Source organism: Oreochromis niloticus, linkage group LG12 (assembly GCF_001858045.2).
Source record: "Oreochromis niloticus isolate F11D_XX linkage group LG12, O_niloticus_UMD_NMBU, whole genome shotgun sequence".
NCBI lineage: Eukaryota > Metazoa > Chordata > Actinopteri > Cichliformes > Cichlidae > Oreochromis > Oreochromis niloticus.
The window spans coordinates 5,891,916-5,917,147 of NC_031977.2; the positions used below are offsets into that span (position 1 = coordinate 5,891,916).

At 38.5% G+C, this 25,232-nt stretch overlaps 1 protein-coding gene across 4 annotated transcripts in view; it reads right to left on the reverse strand.

Annotated features, from left to right (window-relative positions):
* The window catches only part of slc4a5a (solute carrier family 4 member 5a), a 39,462-nt gene extending 28,239 nt beyond the window's left edge, over positions 1-11,223 (reverse strand). Inside the window, exons 1-5 of one of the 4 annotated variants that reach the window (XM_005472932.4) lie at positions 11,060-11,223; positions 7,728-7,786; positions 6,689-6,901; positions 4,719-4,848; positions 2,475-2,635 (exon numbers count right to left, since the gene is read on the reverse strand). In XM_005472932.4, coding sequence (XP_005472989.1) covers positions 2,475-2,635; positions 4,719-4,848; positions 6,689-6,901; positions 7,728-7,785 — 562 coding nt within the window. In that variant the 5' untranslated portion in view covers position 7,786; positions 11,060-11,223. Of the gene's footprint in view, positions 1-2,474; positions 2,636-2,752; positions 3,015-4,718; positions 4,849-6,688; positions 6,902-7,727; positions 7,790-11,059 lie in introns of those variants that run through there. The other 3 variants (XM_019366075.2, XM_025896828.1, XM_005472934.4) reach the window with 3 other exon arrangements.
* Between the last annotated feature and the right edge of the window lie 14,009 nt (positions 11,224-25,232).

Here is a 25,232-nt window from a genome sequence, read left to right on the forward strand (position 1 = left end):
CACTTCTTTATATTTTGCTTCATAGAAGCCGGACATTTTTACTTGTATACTTCTTCCTTTACTTTTAAAATTGTCTTGAGCAATAGTTCCCTGTTTTTTCCCTTCAACGATTGTCTGCTTTTTCACTCATTTTCAGCCCAGTTATGTATCTGACTATTTTAACAAGAATGGAGTTTTTTTCTTAGTTAAGTTATTTAACACTTACTTTTGAATTCAAGCATAAAAAAGACTTCACTAACAGTTAGGTAACAGACCTAACTCAAGGGATGAATCTATGTTTGTTACTAGCAGCCTGTCACAATTTGTTTGTTCCCATTTCTTTGGTTGAATTTATGAAAATGCCAAAACTAAAACAGTTTGACAGGCATAAAATCCAATTTTTGCAACCACAAGGTGATTCCCAAAGAGCTATTAGTTGAAAACATTGTATATATAATAAATATTTAATATTTATTAGATTTATTACAGTATTTATTCTTTTATAAATTATTCTTCTATAAATATATAAAAGAATAGGTTGCAGGCCAAAACAACTATCTACAACAGAGCTGAACATTATCTAAAGTCATGTCCTGAAGAAATTGCAATAAATCCAACAAAGACCTGACACAGGACCTGAGAGACGCTCAGCTGATAGATCTACAATTCACTGAAGCTTCATCAGAAATGGTCTCAGTAGAAGCGTAACTGACAAGAAGCCATTTTTAACAAATAGAAAGAGGGAATCAAGGCTGAGGTATGTCAAGTTACATAAGAACTGGACTGAAAATCAGTGACAACAGGGCTTACGGAGTGAAAAATGCAATTTGAAAATTCTGTTTCAATAAGGAACAATAATAAATGTTTAAACATTCATTATTGTGAAGCATTAACATTGTGGAGGGTCTGTCAGCAAAACTGATGGAATTACAATTAATCAGATTATGATCCACTATGCTATGCTACCTAGAAAGGATGTGATTGGCAGCTGCTTCATTTTCCAGCATGACAATGATCCCCAACACACTGCCAATGCAGTAAAGGCATACTTGAACACAAAAAGACACAACAGAACTTCCTCAGAGTCCTCAACATTACAGAAGCAGTGTGGGATCATCATGACATGTAATGAAACAAAATGCAGCCAACATCCAAAGAGCTTTGGAATCTCCTTCACGGAGCCTGGAGAACTGTTCCTGGAGAATACTTAAAGAAGAGAAAGCTTATCTAAATTCAGTCTATGTAGAAGGACAAAGGTACATCTATACTATACAAAAAAATATCAATAACCATCTACAACCAACTACTACTGAGAAAAATGTAACCTGTTTTTGGAGCACCACTCTTAAAACAATCTTATCAATCACTTGACCAGCGAGTGGAAAATTAAGGAAATATAAAAAGATCTGATATGTGCTAGAAAATGTTCCTGCAGTTTATTGAGCATTGACTTTACTGAGAACTGGGAAACATTACATTTACTCATTGATTTTTTCTTGTTTTTAACTGTATTTCTTTGTATACTTTATTGACTCCATACTAATGCATTTGTAGCTACACTTTGAGCTTTTGGATATGCAAAAGAGAAAGATGACAAAGATCATGATGCAGGGTTATTCATAAAGCAAGGGATACTGATAAAGCAATTTACAACTGTAGGTAATGTTACTGTGGCACTAGTTTATGCTAAAATAATAGTTAATGGAAGTTGTCGGGTGTCAGTATCAACAGCAATCTGTTATTGACTAAGACAGTCATAAGAAGGCTTTCGCCAACCGGTCAGGAAATACACATTTATCCCTAGTGACTGGTGGTTGCCAGGAGATCACTGACCCGTGTCTACACCTGTGTGTTTGGGGATTTAGCAACTGATCTTACAGGAACTGGCATCAACCTTTACCAACCACATGCCAACTAGTCATGTAATAAATATTCTTTTCTTCCTAACCAGTGGGTGCCAGATGGTTGCAGACCAGTCTCTAGTCTCTAACTCACTTGCCATCACATACCTGTGAGTGGTTGTGTGACTGCAAAACCTCAATAAAGAGGGTGTCTGTAGAAGGTTAACTACTCTAAACTTTACAGAAATGTCATAGCTGAGAAACCCAGGTACAGGTGTTAAAATGAACCAGTTTGTTTAGCAAAAACAACTCAAACAATGTTTAATTTTATAAAGTACAGCTGTCTCATAACTTACTAAAATTACATACTGATATTTTGATATACTTCTATTATTCACGTATTATTAATGCATTTGTTGTTTTATTACTTATGTGGAAATGGAGTATAATATATTTAGCTAACATAATGATTAGCTTAATTATGTTAGCTAAATGGTTGTAAATATGAAAGACGTTGCAACCCCCCCCCACCACCACCAAAAAAACCCAAATAGCTAAAGAGCTGCTAGGCTTGCAGCGCACTTATTGAAAATAGTGAATTCTGACTGCTTATTCACACATAAAGAAGTGCAGTTATAAATGTGAATATCTCACCAACTATTTGAGGCAGCGAGTAGCCGTCCAAATCCAGCAGCACTGTTCCTGTCTGGAGACATGTCCTGAGCTCAAAAAGACTGTGCAGGGACAGTGTGGACACATGGGGTTTACTCCACCTCTCCCCTCCCTCCTCTACTTTTTCCTCGAACTTCACCCACCTAAAGGCAGCAAGAACATGCAGAGACACAGAATAGGTGAGGAATGCAATTTACCTAAAATTTCATGTCTGGGGTGCTGGTTGATGGCTAATGCAGAGACCCGGGTTCAAATCCAACCTGAGGCCAATTACCACATGACTTTACTCTGGTCGGCTTTCCTGTCTTCTCTCCACCATCAAATAACAACAAAAGGCTAAAAAAAAAAAGCCCCAAACAATTATTAAAAAAAATAAAATTAAAAAAACTCAACAGGGCCACTGCTAAGTATATGTGATCGGTTTTTGCAGGTTATTTTAATTTAGTAGCAGTCTCTCGGAGCAGTACTAAGTTTTAAGTACTAATCAGTACTGAGCAATATCACTATCTTAGGTCCAAGCCTCTACTTAATGTTATTAGTGCTATAAATTTATAGAACACCATTAGGCTGAGCTTTTAGCAGCTCACACCGTACACCTCATTACAAGGGCTCATGGTGTCCTTGATAACAATATTTTACTGCCTTAATTAGCATATTCATTTCTGATGAGTCACCATATTTAAGATATGCCGCTCTGATTAGCATACTCTTTTCAGATATGCTGAGCTAATATTGAAATCCTTTTTAACATTTAATAGGTAGAGCAGTACTACCAATTATATATATCAGTTTCTTTTTGGTGACTCTATAATGTAATTTTGACTAGTTGAAATTCTAATTAAAGGTGATTCTAAGCAGAATGCAAATGCAGCAAGATGGCTTCTGTAAATATTCTAATTAGTACATAAAATCTGTATCTTGTCCCACATGAGGCCTAAAAGCAGCTTCAATCATCATAGATGATCTGGGAAGCATGTAAAGGTGTGTTTGGGCTGAGCTTTAACAAGGACTCTAAAAAATGATCTTTTATTTGTTTGTGACTGTGAGCTGAAACACAGCAGACTACTGGTCAAACAGGAGACACAAACAGGTTACTTGTTGCTGGTTTCCTCCCAGATATGCCTGAATGAATGTGAAAACCATATGTCAATCATGATCATGTAATAGCTTCATTCTGGGTCATATGGAATACAAAAATTAAGGGTGTTTTGTAAATCTTGACCATATTATGTTTTTTTTTAAAAAGGATAAATATTCACGGTATGCTCATTGGTTTCACCACCAGAAACTCCTTATCACAAAGTTCTTCTAAAACCAAAATCTTGAGGCGTCAAAATGGGACATCAGAAATCAACAGTTGATGTCAGCGTAGCTAAATCCATGTTTCACACTGTGTTCCAGACTAACACGACTCTTGGAGTCATGCCCAACTGCTGCATTTTTGCTATTTGTAGCCACTGAACTGGAGAATCTCTTCTTTGACATTTATTCACTACAGCACATTTAAATTTGGTCTGTGACATTTGTGCAAGATTTGCAATGCAAAGATATTAAGATTTTGACTTTTGTGTTGAACACTGCTGCCATAATATTGCAGTAATCAAGCATATATGGAAACTACATGCTCCCAGTCCATGAAATTTCCATAGTGTGCTCTAACCATGATATACAGACCCATGCACTAGATGTTCTCTAACAACAGATAGTGGACAATGGAAGTGATATATAACTCCTTTGTCTAATACAAATCTAGCATTGAGAAAGCAGTCACCCTCTGCAATAAAACCTCCTAAGAGCCTGCACGGGCCCAATCATGCTTTACCTTACTGATGATTTACCTGACACCTTAGCAAGCACAATTTAGCAAGCACAATATGCAATTTGAACCACCTCCATGAACAAGAATGGCAATTTTAGGCGAACCCAGAGAGCTGTGTTCAAGACGGTAAATTCAATCATGATTTCAACATATTTTCTTTTCCAGTTTTCTTTTTCTAATTTTGAAATGTCGTTCCTCTGAAATCCCATCCCAACAAAATTATAGTTCTGAATACGCTTTAAACAAGCTATAAACCATGGAGCTGGAAAATTGTCCTTCATTTTATGTTTACATTCAGTCTCTTTTTTTTTTTACAAGAAGACATTCTAAACCAGCCAACCAGGAAAAGCACATAATTTGTTTTACAAGTATATTTTCCCTTTGTTGTCTGTTTGAGTGTCATCCACCTGGCAGACTCCTTCCACTCTAGCTCGTCTCCTTCTCTCTGTAGAGTGTCCATCTCAGTGAAGAGCGTTGGTGTTGGCATGTCATCGTCTTCACTTAGGATGTAACGTAGCCGCTCTGCCGCTGGAGACACTTCATGGAAGGAAAGGATGTTTTTGACATTATTAGAATTTGTATTTGCTTTAAAAGACCCGAGGATCTTGCAAAAAAATTCAACTAAAACATACAATCTTTTCCATATAGTCACTTTCTCTTCCACTGCAGCTACAATAATGCATTTTGAAATTTCAAGCTGTAAAGTGTAACCAAAGTTTTCACTTTAAATATTTTAATTGTCACCATATTTTGAGCCCAGTCATTCTGTTATTTTCATCTACTGTCCCAGCAGTAATGACTGTCATATTGAAGCTGGGATCTCTCAGTGCCACCTGATTACAGTTAGTCATTCACAACTCTACTGCGCTTCCAATCCATTGTGTCGTCGTACTATCTGCAGGGAGATTGAGCAGGACTCTGTGTTCATGCGTGGCGCTTTGGGGTAATGAGTTGCCAGCTGTGAATAGGGCTGTAAACCTATAGACTGTAATTAAAATCCACAAGCTTTGTCTTTTAATCTACCATTGATCAATATTATTGAAGTTTCTATTGATAACTACTACATTTCACTTAAATATCTTTCACTAGTTTTTTTTTCTGAATGCATGCGATTGTGAAATCAATACTGCAAAATCAAAGAATGCATTCTTCCTCCAACATTTGCTGTTTGGTGTAGAGTACGACTTACTTAATTCTAAGTAATGGATTACTATTTTCTCTCATTGTTTTGTTGTACGTCTTTGTCCATGTTGTTGTCCTCCACGTGCCACCATGTACAGAGGTGGCACGTGGATTCCAAAAGGCTGCATTGATGTAAGCATACAATCAAGGCAAAGTAAACACCTCTGCTGCCTTTCCACTGATTGCACCATACTGATTTAAGAGAGTGGGCAACTTTCCTGGACAAAGTTTTGAAAGCCACAACAGCAGTGTTCTGCCAGACTACTTATTACTCAAACCTGAAACAGAAGGTAGCCACTCTCAGGCTGTGTCTTGGACTCCTGCTGTTCTTGGTTAAAAAAGCTGGGAGGAAGCAATATGAAAAGCTATTTTTAAATGTTCAAATAAAAGACAGCAATGTGTAGAAAATGAGTTATATATATGAGACAGAACTGAAGCAATTTCTGAAAGAGTACATGAAATTGTTGATGATGAAAGGCTCAGAGAGAGGAGCAGACTGTTATTTCAGCGACAAGGAGCACTCTGGCTTTTCAGGAGTGCTTCTCCTATTAAGCTGGGCCAACTTAAAAGATTAAAAAACAATGAAAACAAAAGAAAAAAAGGATTGCAACCTGACGACATTTAATTGCAAACTGATAGCAGAATGATAGCAGACTGACTCCACGTTATTGTTATTGTTATATTGTTATAGCCTTCTTGAGACCTGAAGTCACTTTGTAGGTGGCAGCTGATTGTGAATGGTCACAGACCTGGTCTCAGCTTTGAAGCAGTCATTCAAAAAATGAACAGTTCATTGCACATGTTTTCAATGAACGGCAATCTGTAATCACTATTTTCCCTAGTGGGACTGTAGCATAGGGAAACGTCCAATAAATTTCATGTTTCATGTTAAAAATGTGTCGCCTCAGTGCAAAGGTGACATTAAAGTATGTCACAATGACAACAACAGTCTTGTTTCCCATGATTTAATAAAGCTGAGGGTGAAAAATGTCGTTTTCATTGATTGGTTAGAGCTACCTAGGATCATTAAACATCTGACATGAGATTAGTAGACGCCAACCCTCAACAGAAGAGTTCAGGCTCTATCAGTAGGGTTATTTTTCAGTGTGACAAAAGCACCTTTCCAGTTCAGAGACTGGTGTTTGACAGACAAGACATGTCACATGTCATGTCACGTCTCTCACCGCTGACTTACTTGTACGGTTGATGTCTTGGAGACTTTGCTCTGCTGAATCCATGAGTCCCTCCTCCATATCTATCTCTCTGTACCGGTCATGCTCTTGGTGTCTGTGGTGGCTGTAATGTCTGTCTCTGTCCATGTCGCTACCTTCTCGACTAGAACGCCTTCGCCTGCGTTTACGTCGATATCTTCGAGCTACTGGGACACCAATGTAGATGGACTGATGATCTGTGGACAAATACATACAGTTCTTCAATGGTCATAGACTGCAGAGTTCCAGATATGCAGACGGTGGCAATAATGTTTTATGAACAGGTGTCATTTAGAACAGATTTCTGTAACACAGGCGGTTGCGGTGAATGCTAAATGAACCACTCTGAATTGGTTGACTGACAGCCAAAAACACTGGCAGATTACCTAATGAGATTTTTCATTAATCCCTCATACTCAGGAGTGTTTTAATGAATGTTAAACTACTATAACGAACGGAATAAATTATGTTTCGCAGCTCTTGTGTGGTTATTAACAACTGCAGCATGTTGCGATTTGTCACTGTTGACACAGAAATAAAGAAAATTAGGCCTATTCACAGTCACAGTCTCATAGCTTGGCTTGCACAACCTCCATTTTGCAACAAAATCTTGGATGACATGCTAGCAATTTGAATGGTGCTGTAAAACTAATTGCACTAATTGCACGCATAACTCCAGATGGAGTTTCTAAACTACAGAGAGATACAAGCCAATATTTGATGTTTGGATAAAGAACCTGCCGAGCTGCTGCTTAGCGTGAAGCTACACAAACATGCATACAACAACTCCCCAAAGCCCCCCAAATTACACACACTGCTCATTTGCAGCACATTAACAACAGTCACCCACACAGGCTCTCAGAAAAAATTAAAAACAAATTGAAAATTAGAAGTTAGTGTGATCAGTCATGTTAACATAAAAATCTAAAATGGGTAGAATGACTTTCCCATTTTTATAACCTCATAGGGCCAGTGTGTGATAGATCCAATACATGGATAGCACACAGGTGCACACACACTCACCCTCCTCATCCTCGTAGCGAAGGTGAGAGACTCCCATCCCTCGGTCTCCATGCTCCATCCTGCTAAAGAGGAAGAGAGAGTGTCAAGACACTCTAGGCAGACTGTGTGTGTTTGCTGTGTAATGCACAGTGTAAAAGTGCGCACATATTTATCTCTCGGGTTCCCTTTGTTAACCGTAGCTATGATGGCACTACATATGTGCACGTGTGTATGTTGGCCGTTGCTCTATATCTGAGAACGAAGCCTGCGGCAGCAGCAGAAGCCGCTCCTGTTCACTGACCTGCTTATTGGGTCACTGTGCGGATCAATGGCAAAATAATTAAAGGGTGGCCAAGTCGATAGAATGGTGCATAATTAAAATAAATGAGAGGGTAACACACGTGGCATCGGATGCCACCAGCTGAGCTTAAAGGCAGCTTGTTCCTGCTGGTGGGTGTTGAGCGTGGGCTTTCCTTTATACATTGATGGCATTATTTAAAGTACTCCAGTTGCAGGCTGTGAATGAAATTCAGTAATTACAGAATAATTACAGTTTTCAGCTTCACGGTCAACCTTTGTTTGAGGAAACCAATCAAAAATTGAATTAGTCAAGTTAGGACTGGTCTGTGTTGTTAGTTAAAAAGCCCAAATATAGACTTTTATGGGTTAATTTTTTTTCCCCTTTTTAAAAAAAATAACATTGGCTCAGTTGCATTAATGGGCCAAGTAGGTCTGCAGTCATTATCACTGATTATTGTTCTATTGTCATACAACTGTCTTTAAAAGGGTTATCAGTATTGCAGTATGTATATATTTATTGTAATAATGCTAAAAAATAATCTTTATTTAGCACATTAAAACAATTATTTAAGAAAAGTATCATGGATAACCAAAGTTAAAAACACACAATGATAAATGTAAATTAAAAGCAATATAAGTAAAATAAAAAATAAATACATTAAACGAGATACAATCGTGAGCAAGGCAGTGAAGGGGGCTTGTGTGCACCCTACTTCTTATTTTGTCAGCTTCCCAGCATAAGGGCAATAACAAAGCTGGGCTTATCATTGTTTTTTATGTTAACAGTATATATATAGATATATAGATAGATAGATAGATAGATAGATAGATAGATAGATGTGTGTGTGTGTGTGTGTGTGTGTGTGTGTGTGTGTGTATTGCATTGTTACAATGTAACATTGTACATTGTTACAATGTAACTGAATATGAACTTAATATGAAGGCATTGCCCCATTCTTCAGTTTCCTTAAGCTCAATGGAGCGAAGGCTCTTTCAGCATCAACAGATCCATTTGCTGGGTTGATAATATGTTAATATTTTTTTACAGCTGAAAAGAAAACTATTATTAAATAGTATTACTATGTAAATGTAAAAAATAAAGTCAAATCTACTATTCTAGGAACCTAAACATGTCAGAGAGCTGATGCTGAATTAAGACAGCCATAATTACAATTTAAAGTTGAAATAATCAGAAATTTCTAAAGAGAGTGTTGGACAAAGGGAGGTGTAGAAATAAATAGATAAGTAAACCCTCCTACAGCTCCCCCCTCCTATCAAAGCTCCATTCACCAGATGAGAATGGGCATGTGCTTCTTCATCACTAAAACTAAGCTGGTGCTGATGTTCGGTTTCCCTCAGTATTCAAAGCCCAGAGGGCTATATCCTCTGCTTAACTCATTATCCAGTGAAAGAATATTATTGATTGTTTGTCCAATGATGGCACAGTTATGTTGCCCATTCAAGCTTTAAAAGGCAACATTCTTATGTATATATTTATTATTCAAAGTCATAATAGAGAGTAAAATTAAATAATCTTTCTTGACCTCTTACTGAAAAGGTACTCAGAGCACACAAGTATCTCCTTAAATCAGACTTCTTGTCCTCACAAGACAAACACAAATACCTCAAATTAGATTTACACAAATTTAGATTCCTATTTTGCTGTTTTTTATATTTAAAAAAATGTAAGACAGTTAATTGGCAGCAAATGAATAACAAAAAACATAAATGATGACTGTAATCATGCATTTTTTACTGTTTGTCACAGATGTTTCTGTTTTACACACATCTGATTTCTACAGCAGTGTTTCTTTGAACGGGACTTTGTGGATAATACCTCATTTCACATAGAACTCTTGATATACAATCTGCCCTGAGGGATGAGGTGTAAAGTGGCTGGTGGAGGGTGGAGTTTAGCCAGGCAGAGCCCGCTTGAGTTGCTGTTGTGAATGTTTATAGCGCTGGCTTCCTGCCTCTGTAATTAGCGCTGTCACATCAGTGTCCTTCACACCCAGTGGGCAGATGGAGCGAGAGCTGCAGGCGCAACTCTCGCTCCCCCCACCAGCTGATCGATAGGCTCTCCCTGCTTCCAAACACCCCATGTCACTTGATAGAGACATGAAACATACTCGTACATAAGCGTGCACACGGGACAGAGTGCTCTGCCAAGTCTCTGTAGGCCAAATTCGGATTTGTTCAATGAGCGTCGATCTTTTGACTGTGGTGGAATAATGTATCTGGTCCAGCAAACTTAATGTGGAGAAAATTGAGGAAACTGGAAAAATAATTTTGAAAGTGATAGTTTTTCACTTCAGTGACAAATGTTTAATTACTTTTAATAAGGAAAAAGGTCATATGATTTCACTGACACAACTACAGTGTCTAATTTGTTACACATCAGTACATTCATAAGCAAAAGATAAATATTAAGAAACAGGCACATACAGTACACACCAGTCACTCACAGGTTGAATTCTTGCTTTGCTCATTAACATTGTAAGTACGATTTCTAATATCAGGCAGTGTGTGTTAAATTTGCGACTATAGATCAAGTGAGATGGGATCTGAGTACTTTGGATAAGTGGGGCTCATTAGTGCCTCAGCAAGCTTAAAGAATGATTCCACATGTCATTAGCTTCTCAGAAAGTTTTTCAAAGACTGTTTATGAAACTTTATTTCCCTTTAGAACAGACCAGTGTCTTGTGGGAATAAAGCAAAAATGTTTTAAGAGCCATTGATCACACACTACTCGTGTGACTGCCTTAGACATGATCAAAGCTGTCACAAAGAGCTGAAGATGACAGAATTCTAGTTTCACAGACCACAGTTCTCCAAACTCCCCACATTACTGACACTGTTGGTTTAATTTACATTTGTTAGGCCTGGAGCCAAGGATGGGAAAAACAGAGACTAAATGTCATCTGTGACTCAAAAGGCTGAGAAAATGACACAGTACTGCTCAGGCAACAAGATAAATCAATGGTGGGAAAAGAAAAAAAGAAAAACAACAACAAAAAGAATCACATAGTAAGAAAAAACATACTAAAGCCTACCTGGGTTAGTTGTCAGCTGGAGTAAGCAAAAGAAGAAAAGAGTTTGGCTGCTTGTGGGGAAGCATCAATGAAAACATGCTAGTGGAGCTCCAACAAACTATTAAATGGTACAAAGTCGGCAAAGCGAAAAGCTCCTTTGTATTTGTCTCTGTCTGTCTCTCCAACTGGCTCTCGCTCTCTCTCTCTCTCTCTCTCTCTCTCTCGTGACTGGGTCAATAATGGTCAACGAGGACTGAGCAGAGAGCTTCAGGCAGGAAGCTGTTTCAGAATGTGGTTAACACCAGCCACTGGTAGAGAATCTCTATACTGGGCCAATAGGTCAATATGTATAGGACTGTGGAAAAGCAATAAAGAATAGCAAGCTATCACAGCAGTGACCTTATGTGAGCCTCGAAGGGAATTTATTACAGCTTTGAAGTGACTGCAAATTTTGACCAGAATACTGTCAGTATACACATGTACTTGTTTAAGAGTTTATTATTTGTGATTAAATTCAAAAACATATTCATTCACCAAAAAGTGGAATATTTTGAGCCTTTTTGGGTTTTAGTTTTGACGGTGAGGGTATCTCAAAATACTGGGATATATATTTTGATCTCAGTAAATTACCATTCAGCCAATATAAATACAGCATATCTCTGTTTGTGTTAGCAGCCACAAAAATGGGGAAGACCGCTGACCTGACAGCTGTCATCGACACCCTCCACAAGGAGGGTAAGCCACAGAAGGTCATTACTGGAAAGGCTGGCTGTTTCCAGAGTGCTGTATTGAACCATTATAATGGAAAGTTGACTGCAGGGAAAAAGTGTGGCAGGAAAATGTGAACAAGCAGCGGGGATGATCACAGATCTGTGAACACGCTCATGAAAAGTTGGTGCAACGATTGGCAAAACCTTTACAAGGAGGCTGGTGTCAGATGTTACAATAAGACATACAGCTGTGACATTTCTAATATCAAGCTGCTCCTGAACCAGAGACAACATCACAAGCATCTTACTTGGGCTAAGGAGAAATTTGCTTTTCATTTTTCCAAGTCTGGGGGAAGAGTGGAGAGGTTTGAAGTCAGTGTTGAAGTTCCTTTGGTGTGTGATGACTTGGGCTGCCATGTTATCTGTGGGTGTTGGTATTTGCTGGTCTATTGTGTATTATCAGGTCTGTAGTCACTGCATCATCCACGACGAGATTTTAAACACTTAAAAACAAAACCATTCATCTGTTGATAAGCTTTATAGAGATTTTAAGAGAGATTTAAGTTACATTGAAATTACATACTAATTGTCCTTTACAGACTTATTCCTGAAAGCCCTTTGTTTGTGTTTTTTCTGTTTTAAATGTATTTCTTTTGCAGACCACCTCTGAGCTTTATTAGAATTTACTTAATTACTCCACACAAGCGTGCCCCACTGGTCACTCTAGACATATGATCAGGGAATAGTATATACAGTACTTTGATCAGAGGGTGGCACTAGTGGGATAACTGGGCGATCACCCAGCACACATACTGGGAGTAGGTTTTCAGATTTTTATAACATTTAAGCCAAAAGTCAGTCTGAGTCATGGTGGTAGAGACACAGTGTCTTGCTGCTGTCTTTGACATTCATAGTTCCACAAGATGAAGAATGTTGACACTGGTGAGCATCCAGTTGTCCCAGTAGTGCCACCCACTGATCAGAGTGTGTTGTTATTTCTCTGTTAGTTGTTATTTCCGTCTGCATTCTCATTTCTTGGCTGACTGCACAGTCAATACAGGCACCAGTCTGGCCAGTTTTATAATATCAAATCAGAATATTTAATCAGAAATAAATCTGTATAGAAAATTAGCATAGAAAACACTGGTCATGATTTTCAGGCTGCTCTCCTGTGTCCTATTACAGATTTATCACATGAAAAGTCATTTACATGGATGGATGTTTTGCAAAGTGGAAAAAAATTAGGCTTTTTAAAAAACAAGCAAACTTTAAATTAGCACAAGTTGTATATTGAAAATGTAATTAAAGTAACTGAAGCAGCATACTCATTATGCAAAATGTTCAGAATAATATACAGTAAAATATAATTCAGAAATAAGTAACATATAGACTGCTCAAAAAATTAAAGTAACACTTTCAAAACACATTGAATCTTAATGGGGGAAAAATCATGCTGTGGATATCTATCCTGATATGGACTGGGGAAAATCAGAGAGACAAAATAATGCACAGGGCTAGTTTATTTTCCTGAAACTTCATTGCAGCAACCCAAAACGGTACTCAGTAGTTTATAGGGCTCCCATGTGCTTCTGTGCATTTATTAAAAGCACAGGGTGGCACATAGTGAAGTCTGTTACTGATTGTTTTGTCAGAGGCGTTCACACCAGTGGCCTTCTGGAGGTCATTTTGTAGGACTCAGGCTCTGGCAGTGCTCATCCTGTTCCTCCTTGCACAAAGGATCAGATTAGGTCCTGCTGACGCATTAAGGACCTTCTATGAGTCTGTTTAGTAAGTGTCTGTCTCCTGGATCTCCTCCATCCTCTTGTAACTGTTCTGGGAGACACAACAAATCTTCTGGCATTGGCATTTATTGATGTGCCATTCAAAAGGAGTTGGACTATATGTGCAACCTCTGTAGGGTCCAAGTATTGCCTCATGTTACCAGCAGTGACACTGACCCAAGCCAAATGCAAAACTAGCCAAAAAAACCCCAGTTGGGGATTTTCTCATTGTTATCATTCTAGTGCACAGTTGCCACCCTATCCATATTTTTCTTTACTTTTTAAAAATTTTTTCTACAAACTACCAGTATTTTTTTTTTAATTTTTTTTAGCATCGTGTTAAGGTATTTAAAGGCATTAGATTATGTCGTTTTAGAAATAAGTTTTCCACTTCCAAATGATCTCTTCAGGGACGATTAAACTGTCACTTCTAACTTATCCATATAATGTCCTTAATGGCTTTTAGGTGGAAAGTCATTCATCAATTAAGTTTTAGGGACTCAAATCATAATGATCTGATGGATGGATGGATGGATGGATGATGGATGGATGATGGATGGATATTAAATATAAGAGAAATATAGTTATGTCTCTGTATAATCTTCACCTACAGGACCCTAGGCTTTACTGGCTTGTTCATTGGTATTTGATAATGTAGGTCAATGCCATGGAGCATATAAAAGAAACAAGTGCAACAGTTTAAATAAACATGCAGACTGATTTCTCCTACAATCCAAGCAATATGATGACTGTTTCAAACACCACTGGCAAATTAATTTTATGTGACAATGCTATGGCCAAAAAAAGGTCTATTAAATGTGTATTATAATACACATTTAATAGACCTTTATAGAGTGTGTGTGTGTGTGTGTGTGTGTGTGTGTGCATTAAATGATTGAATTGCAAACCGGCATGCCTATGACAGCTCACCTGAGACATACAAATACACAGATTATGATTTATTGTTAGGGCCATGCTCTATAAGTTTGAAGTTAGTGCAAATGTTTGTCTCTCTCTGTGTTTGCCCTGAGACAGATTAGTATCAAGTCCAGGAGGTACCCCGCCTCTCACCCTATGCTAGCTCGCATAGGCTGCAGTCTCCCTGCTACTCTGAATTGGATAAGCAGAATAAAATGGATGCAATATATTAAGATTTTAATACATCATCAGTTTTATTATATGATTTCACTATAAAATCAACATTTTGATGACATTTATAAACATTTCGTTAACACGTCCATCCACCCCAACCTCCTCCCTATGCTGCATTTCTCTGCCTTTTACATCATCGTAATTAATCCAGTAAGAAGAGGCCACTTTGTCTTGACATGACATGTTTTGGAACATTTGTTCAAGCTCCTAATGCTGACTAACACAATGATAGAGGCCACTTAGCACTAATGCACTGCCACAGGTCATAACTCTATGAGGTACATCCTAAGAGAATTTATGACATGAAGTCGTTTTCTTACATAAATAGTAAAACAAAGGACAGTAATACTCATTGTTCCCAGAAACTCTTCTGAGTGAAGTTTGTTTGAGTGTGTGGATGGAAAATCCTCCCTGTTTCTCTGAATATTGTTCAAACTCATTTAGCATAACACACAAAAGATAAGCTGTTAAATGTAGTTTGTTAAAGCCTAATGAAGTGGGACTAAAGATGAACAGCTCTGAAGAGCATAACATAAGTTCGGCAGGAGGATGAGACAAGACATGGATGATGAGAAGCCCCTGTGCAATCATTCAGCAGGAAAAAAGTCTGTGATACTCTGAAGGAGAAGCTTATGGTATCAAATGTGTCTTTTTACCCAACAGCAAATGGAGCGGTTGGTGTGAAATTGACTGCAGATTGGTTGGTCAGCTTTTCCCTCTAACTGAAACAGATATGTGGGGAATTCAATCAAGTCTCCACAAAGGCATGAGTTTTTGTCCATCTTACTAATGTAAAGAGGTAGAGTCAGAGTTCACAGTGACTAACATTTTCGCGCTCTTTACAAAAGGAAAAATTAGCAAAGAACCAATTTTAAAATTGATCTTTAGGCACTTTGTTATTAGCAGCCTGCCACAAAAACACATCATTTGTTCCCATTTAGTTGGATTTACGAAAAAGTGCTAAAAGATAACATAGTTTAACAGGGATAGAATAGTATTTTTGCACCAGGAAGGTGATTCTCAAAGAGTTGTTTGCCAAAAAGATGTTGTATCTTGGGATGATATGCAGTGTGTCCTTAAAACATCTAAGGAAACTGGACTTTAATTAAGTAAAACTAAAAAAGCACAGGCACTAAAGGACAATTCTTCCAGGTATTTTTGTGCAAAGCTAACTGGTCCTCTTGCTATATACATATAATAAAAGTACATGGAAATGGAAACTTTTTGGGGGGACACAAACCCCAGAAAAGAAAAAGAAAAGATTTCTGCTCTCAGGTCTTTTCCCTCTGATCCTGCGACAGATCCTGCTGTATTCAGCGTCTCTCTTTGAACAAGTGGCCCCCCTCTTTTTTTTTTTTTTACAATATTTTTATTAGTTTTTTCATTTTCACATACACAATAAAGTTTACAGTTCACAGCAATAAAAAACAAAAACAAACAAACAAAACAAACAACCCTCCCCCCCAAAAAACAAAAACAAACAAACAGACTGAGAACTAAGCACAAAACAAAACAAAAGCTCAGATCCATCTAAAATAAATAAATAAATAAATAAAAAAACTAACTAAATAAAGAATACAACACAGTACAATACCCGTGGTCCCAGTAGTACGATGCAGGTTGAACACTCAAGAGAATCCTATATCCCATATTAGAGACGTCAGGTTCCACATAATTCAAGTATGGTTCCCACATCTTGAAGAATTAGTCTGTTTTTGTGTGCTGTACACATGTAAGATATTCCAATGGCACTAGATCCAACACTACTCTTTGCCAGCCTTTAATAGTTGGTGCTTTTTCATTAATCCATTGGAGTAAAATATTCTTCCTCGCCGCATAGGTGAGAATACAATACAACCTCCTATTATTCTTAGATATTAACCAGGGAGGCCCAGTATGAGAGACACAGGGTCCATCTCCAATTCACAACCCAGAATCTTCTCCATTTCAGATAACACATTAGAGCAATATTCTTGCAATTTCAAACATGACCAGAAGCTGTGAGTTAGGGTACCAATTTCTGTCTTGCATTTGAGGCACATGGGTGAAAGGGTAGGATTATATTGATGTCTGTGAAATATGGATATATGCATTCTGTGTATGATTTTTAACTGTATTGCTTTGGTACGATTACAGACTGAGACTGATTTGGCATAATTCCAGACATCTTTCCACTCTTCATCATCAATTATTATACCTAGCTCCTTTTCCCATGTGCCTTTAAGCCTCTGTGACATCATTGAAGGTACGAAATATAAAGCCTTATAAAATATCTTCACAGGTACCTCCTTATCTGTTAAAAATAATAATTTCTCAACAGGGGAGACTTCATGGCTCTCACTGAAGTTAGTACTGTGCAAGATATAATGCCTTATCTGTAAATAACGGAAAAAGTCATGTTTTGGGAGAGAATATTTCTCAACCATTTGGTCAAATGGCATAACCACATTGTTGGAGAATAAGTCCCTCAGTCTGTGAACCCCCTTGTCCCTCCATTGCTTAAAACCTATATTGAACATCCCAGGTTGAAAGTCAAGTTTATTCACAATAGGGGTGAACATAGATGTGAACTTCAACCTTCCCTCAAGTCGACATACTGACCGCCAGGCCTTAAGTGTATGAAGTGTGATTGGATTATCACAGCTAGATCTAATATCTTTAAAGTTCTTAAAGAACAGTAAGTCCCTTAATGGATACTTTGAAAGAGAAGTTTCAATCCCCAACTAGATAGAGCCTGAATTATTTGTGACCCAGTCACAAATAAAACATGTGAGTACTCATTTGATATGTTCTAATATTTGGTAAATCTAGACCCCCTACTGAACCTGGGAGCTGCAGTGTAGCCATCTTAAGTTTTGGTCTGTGTTTGCGCCATATAAAAGAGCTTAGCCAGCCATTCAGATCCTTCATCACCCTATTTGAAACTATAACTGGAATCATTTGAACAGCATATAACAGTCGAGGCAAAATATTCATCTTAACCAAAGCTATACGTCCTAGCCAGGAAACGGGTAGGGAATTCCTTCTCTCCAAATCCTGCTTTACCTTCTCGAACAGAGGGACAAAATTTGCTTTATACATTTGTTTAAATTTTGGAGTTATAAGTATACAAAACCTGTGGGGGACCACTTGAAGGGGAAAGAAAGCAGTCCAGTTGGCACTGAATGGCAGTTGGCACTCTCCCCTTTTTAACTGATATAGTTCAGCGTATATGGCCTTCTTATTGCACGCTAGACAGCATTCCAGTTGTGTCCCAGTTGCTTCCAAACATGCTATCATAAAGCATCTCTTCAAAAAGTGAAACTTGGACCCTTCTGTTCTTTCTAATTTCAGGCCCATTTCCAAACTCCCTTTTCTGTCAAAGGTTTTAGAGAAACTAGTTTATACCTAACTACAGTCCTTTCATCCATCCATCTTCTTCCACTTATCTGGGGCCGGGTCGCAAGGGCATCAGCCTAAGCAGAGAAGCCCAGACCTCCCTCTCCCTGGCTACCTCCTCCAGCTTGTCTGGGGGAACATCAAGGTGTTCCCAGGCCAGCCAATCTCCTCAGTGTGTCCTGGGTCTGCCCTGGGGCCTCCAGTGCGATATGCCCAAAACACCTCACCCAAGAAGCGCCCAGGAGGCATCCTTGTCAGATGCCCAAAACAACTCAACTGGCTCCTTTCGATGTGGAGGAGCAGTGGCTCTACTCTGAGCCCCTCCTGGATGGCCAAACTTCTCACCCTATCTCTAAGGGAGAGGCCAGCCACCCTTTGGAGGAGGGTATGTGAGGGTAGGGATGTAGATCGACCAGTAAATTGAGAGCTTCGCTTTTACACTCAGCTCTCTTTTCACCACGACAGACTGGTACGTACCCTTTATACCCTTCTCCCGTCACTCGTGAACAAGACCCCAAGATACTTAAACTCCTCCACTTAGAGCAGAAACTTGTCCCTGACCCGGAGTGGGCACTCCGTCCTTTTATGGTTGAGGACCATGGCCTCAGATTTGGAGATTCTGATTCTCATTCCCATCGCTTCACACTCGGCTGTGAACTGTTCCAGTGCGAGCTGGAGGCCATCACCCGATTAAGCCAATAGAACCACATCATCTGTGAAAAGCAGAGATGAGATTCTGAGACCACCCACGTGAAAGCCTTCCACCACTTAGGCACGCCTAGAAATTCTGTCCATAAAAATTACAAACAGAATCAGTGGCAAAGGGCAGGCGGAGCCCATTACCCACAGGGAACGAGTCCGACTTATTGCTGGCTATGCGGACCAAGCTCTTGCAATGGCTGTATAAGGATTGAATGGCCTGCAGCAATGGGCCAGACACCCCCATACAGCCGAAGCAACTCCCACAGAACACTCAGAGGAACACGGTCAAATGCCTTCTCCAGGTCAACAAAAATACATGTAGACTGGTTGGGCAAACTCCCATGCATCCTCAAGTATCCTCGAGAGGGTAAAGAGCTGGTCCAGTGTTCCACGACCAGGAACACTTGTTTCTCCTGCATCTGAGGTTTGACAAATGGATGGACTCTCCTTTCCAGCACCCTGGAATAGATTTTCACAGTGAGGCTGAGAAGTTGGAACATACCCTCCGGTCCTCCTTCTTAAAGATGGAAATGTCATCCGGGGGAGAAATGGCTTCGCCTACTTCGGGAGAAGAGATACCCGACACATGCTTGAGCAGCGGGTGTAACTCGGAGCTCTGCCCCTGCGGCGTATGTCTCGCTCAGTTAATGATTAAAAGGCACTCTGGGTAATTAAAGAAGAGTGACTGCCGCTTTCTTCCTGTCCCTCGGTGGCTGCTGGAGAGAAGTGGTGGAGATAGGGCGTTTGGAGGACGCCGCCGCCTTCACATCTTTAATGGATCATTCATGGGACTTTTAGTGTTTTAGTGAATTACATTGAAAATTTTATATATAGAATATACGTGAATTTCATATTTCCTACTGTTGACCATTTCAGGTCAATTATTTTCATGAAGTGTCTGAACCCGTTGCGTTCCACTGTAGCAATAGGAGCCATGTCTTTTGCTATGTGGTAGCCTATAGCATTTGTGATTTCTTGCCATCTTTTTGAAGTTCGCTCATATAGTTGAGTACTAGCAAATGCTTCGGTTATTGACCGCTGCCTGGTGGAGGAAGACGTTTTTGCTGGTCCTCCTAATCTCTTCTCGCTTTGAGCTTTTTTTATGTCTTCGAATTGAATCACATGGTTGTGCTGCAGGTGGTGGAAGAGGTTGGTTGTGTTACCTTGACTTGACGCAACAGTCTTTTTGCAGAGTTTACATTTAACAATTTTTTGATCAATATCATCCTTGTTGAATCCAAAATGTTGCCAAACGATTGATGATGCATTTTTTTGTTAACAAACGTCTCCTCTTCCTCCTCCACCAGCTCTACCTCCATCGCTGCTGCTTCAACATTTAAATCGTCCTCCATTTGTTCACCCGTGTCTCGTCTTGTTACAGGTAGTAGAGTCATGTGACTCCACCCCGTCAAGTCTGTAACGTAGCACAGCGTCTTAAAGGGACATGAACATCGCCAACCTGCACATGCCTTTTCTTTTTTTTTTTAATACCGAATTTACCGACATGGGCAAAATGACGTCGATGAGAGTCATAAATTTCAGTAACGATAAATTTTTGATATATCGCCCAGCCCTAGTACTTAGTAAGTACATATTCAGTAAATGCAAATTATTTACATGGCCCCCTAAATAAAACATTATGGGTTATTCAGAACAGAACTATGCTTGGAAAAACATTTTCCCATCAGTTCAGACAACTCCTCCACAATAGCAGGTGGAATTTTCCTTTTTTGAGAACGGCTTCTTGTACCTGTCACTATGGATGGTCTGTTTATGTTTTGATTGAGAGCCTTTTTTTGGGAAGCTGAAGAGGAGAAGTCTATCTTATGGCCAACCTCTGGCTGTATCTTGGTCATACTGCATACTGTTTGGCTGAATTGGTCCCAGTGTGCAAAGGTGCACAGATGCATCTACTAGGTGGCCAAGGAGTATTACCAGTTTCCACCAGTATCTATTCTTGTTTCATTATGAGGTACTGTGGAGGGAAAACAAATTTAATCGGTTTTGGAATAAGTCTGTAACATAACAAAATGGGGAACAAGTAAAGCACACTTACAAACTTTACAGATACACTCTATATAAAAAATCAGCCTCTTTGCGTCGCTGAGGCAGTTAGGAGTGAGAGACACGCTGATGAAATATTATTTGAAGGCGTCTAAGGAGCTTGGAAAGAAAAGCTTCTGGACTTCTTTGAGTTGCTTGAAGATGTTTCACCTCTCATCCGAGAAGCTTCTTCAGTTCTAAGGGTCAAATGGTGGAGAGTCCCAGATTTAAACCCAGTGGGAGTTTACCCCCAAAGAGGGACAAAGGACCCCCTGATTAGGGCTGCTCGATTATGGCAAAAATGATAATCACGATTATTTTCACTGAAATTGAGATCTCGATTATTTGACGATATTTATTTAACAATAACAATGTATTGAATAATGGCTTTAAAGATTGTCAAAACATAATATAAAATAGTGTGCAAATACTGATTACAGTGCAAATGTTTGCAATATAAAAAATAAATGAAAAATGGAAACATCTATGTTTAGTGAACTTCAAAATACTGCACAATATTTGATCCACGTCTGACTCCGCGAACCCATAATGTTTCCACCAATGTTCCCTCTAATTTTTCATGTGTCTGAGCGAACACACAAACTCCCTGAGCGGTCCCTTGGACCACTGTGAGCGACATCAGACGTGTGCACTGTGGTCACGCCAGCATCTAATCCATCCAAGTTACATGGTTTATTAAAATAATCAAACTACAGCATTTACATTTATGTTAGACTACTTTTAATTAACTGCTTTAGCCCACTTACAGTGAAAATTAAAAAAAAATCCTGTTCATGACCTGTGTAGTATGTTAACACTATTGGAAGTAAAAATAACTTGAACTCCAATTTTGAAAACAACTTTCTTTCTTTTCTTTTTTTTCATAAAGCTCTGACTTGTATTATGAGTCTGTGGTCTGGGAGAGAGTCCTGTAACTCTGTCTGCCAAATACAGTATATAATGACCAATGTTGGGCAATTAATTATATAGTTACTTCTTCAAAAAAGTAACTCAGTTTGGCAAACAACAAAGTTTTTTGCAGCTATTTATTTTTTTTAATGCAGCCAAGGCGTTTTTAAATAAACATTTCAAACTATTTACAGAACAATCAGCTGTTCTGCATCAAATCTGATGCCACACAAATTATTTGTGCCACTCCAAAAATAATTTCTGTCCACTATGAGATAAAGGAGAACAACAGCCTGATACCTGCAGGCCTGACAACAGGAGGTATCACTCCTGTAACACCTGTAACATTCAGCAGCCGCCTCATTGTTCTGACACACACAACAAAACTATTGACTACACTACACACTAACTACACACTAACTACACAAGATTTGCGCTAAACGTCTCAAATCTCTCACATCTCAGAACACCGCCGTCACTCCTAAAACATCCCCCCGTTTCTTAACAACTAGATGCCACGTTGCCATATCATTTTTTGATTGGTCGACACGGTACTTTTTTCGACCAATAGGAAAGGGTGGGGGTTTTTTGGTTTTGTTTTTGCTCACAGGCGGAGAGTGCTTTCCAGCGTTTTCCTTATAAAACGCCGTTTTTACCGTTTCTTCCCGCAGTAAATATAAACAACGATAGTATTCAGGAAGAAAACCAAACATTGCAGATATTTTTATCATAACTCTGGTTTTACGTGGCCTATCAACACAATTTAAAAACTGGTATAAAGTCCACACTTTTTCCGTCAGTTGTTCCGTCTGTCCTGCTCACATCTCTAATGGTTGCACACGTTGTCATTAATGTGGCTTCACTCCACATCAGCCACGCCGTTTTGCCAGCTAAAACTCCGGTGTCGGCACATAAGGACGCTGTCATAGCCTGTCAGCGACGTTGATTAGCTGCGTATATACGAATGTGAATCGCATTATTGGCTGGACTATAGGATAAGGTGGCATCGTTCTAATCCCATACAGGAGCAGCCAGTCACTTACTGACTAACACTGCAAAACAGAATTGTTAAAGTTTTAATTTTAATTTCAATTCAGGTTAGATTTTTTTTGTGCGCAACGCAGATTTTCTGTGCGCAGAGACCGTGCCAGCAGTGCGCAATTGCGCAAGAGCTTTCCGAGCTTCCCTCTGGTCCTCTTAATTGTTGTGACGCGTGTTCGAAACGCAGAGAGGTGCGGTCGATTTGCCACACGGAGCAGCGCGAGAGTAAAGCACGAGGGAGGTGCTAATAATCGGCTCAGTCATTTTTAATGATCGTTGAAAACCCAGATCGTAATCGAGATTAAAATTCGATTAATTGAGCAGCCCTAGATTTAATTTCTCTGAGATTCTCTGATATTCAGTTACAGTTCACACCACAGTTACCTGTACATGCAGTACTATACTGTAGATCTCTGCATTTAGCATCCCACTAGAAGAGTCACAGTTACTGTGCCTCTTTTTTTTTTCTTTTACAAATACCTGTACTATTACTAACACATTTACTGTTTTACTTTTAGCCTGTGGATACAAATGCAGATGTCCTTAATGTAAATTGTGCATTTTTATTACATCATATTATTTTTATTATTTTTTTATTTTATTTTATTTTACATTCAAATATCTCAGGCTTCTTAGTTAAATAAACTTGATTGCTAGTAGATAAAGAATAGTTCACCTATAATTGATATTCCCGATTAATTTCTCACCTCTGATTGAATGCCTTTGTTTGTTGGCCTTTTTTCACCATAACAAGACATTTTTGCAGGATATATATGGTGAATTTATATGCATAGATACAATCATAGTGCTTGACACATGCACAGAGCAGTAGATGGAACTAGGTGGGAAATAATTACAATCATGATGTTGATTGCTGATGTCAGTATATATATTTTAGAGGAATGTTTTGTTTTTCACCCAAAATGAACTATGTTGCTTCAGAAGAGATTTATTACCCTTCCAGATTCTTATATATTGTCCTGTTTTTTGTTTGTTTGTTTTTGTTGTTTTCAGGCCCAAACAGCCACTTCAATGGTGCGTGTTCTTCCAATGGCTGGAAGCCAGTTTTGATCCACAGCAATTTAAAAGGTAAACAGCTTTGAAAGTCAGTTCAAATGGTTAGCTAATAGTATTTTAAAAAGCCTACTTCTCTGTCACCACTTTCTTTACCAAAAAGTACCCATAAAAGTTTCTCTCAATAGCACATCATTGTAGTTCAAATGTTTAGATGAACAAAGATCAGATTTTTGGAAATCTAAAACTAGTCAGACACTCAAATGTTCACGCTTTAGATCAAAATGGACATCGGCGCAGAGCGAAGAACTGCCCTTGATAAGCAAACTATGACAGCCATATATAGTAAGTGAAGACTGTCTGTGTATTTAAAATTGCATACTGCACAAGTAACTTACTTTGCAACCATTAAAAAAATTGCACAAATAGGTGATGATGCATTGTAGTGGTTGGTCTCAGACAAAGAAGGTCAACAGATTTATGAATGCTGGAGGGTAAGGAGAGATGACCTAAAGGGGTGTTAGTATTACCGTAATGTGAAATGGATAGACTTTCCATCGAGGGAAAAAAAGAGGTAAAATTCTGTGTGAAATATATCTGTATTAATATCTGTATCTATATAAACAGAAATATCTGTTTGCTAAATGAAGCCAGCTAACATAAATCATATTTTTATTTTAACTCTGATAAAAGTAATAGAACTGTGACTTTTGTTTGTTACAGTGGCCGTAAGGAAGAGATGTGTCCAGAGGGGCTTTGGGGATTGCAGTGAATTCAAAGCTGGAGGAACTCAGACTGCTGGAAAAGAAGTGTGTTTGTTTTAGAATGTTTAAGTATGTTATGAGAATAAAATTATAAAATGTATGTTCCTTGCTTGATTGATATGCTATATGTATGTTTTGGACATCAAATAAAGATTTTTTTCAGTCGTTTCATGTGAATGTGTTTACTTAGATTGAAATATATGAGTATATATAAAATATATATGTATTTTTGAATGATTTTAAATAATTTTAATTTGTAATTTGAAATATATTTCAAAATATACAAAAAATGGCCAAAAAAATATATGTGCTAAAATACATTTCAAAATAGGGGGCTGGACACCTGGTCAACGCGTTAACGAGCTAACTGCGCTAACGCGGTTGACTGTAAACTGTATTATTTTGTAAGTGATGGTTTAAATGTGAGAAGATTTCAGACTGTGCAGAGTTATGCCATATAAGGAATATAACTGAGTTTTGGTTTTTTTATAAGTGGGTATATGAACATTTCACATACCTGCTACTTTATTGATTGCTACAGATTACTCTGTCAGCTTTCACTTTGAAGGGGAATCTGAATAACTACCATGGCAATCTGCTAGCAACCAGAATAACTGTATATAATAATATATAATAGTAGGTTGTTGGTGCAGCACTGTCTTTGGAACTGATTTGCAACTGGTTTCTGAGAGTCAGGAAC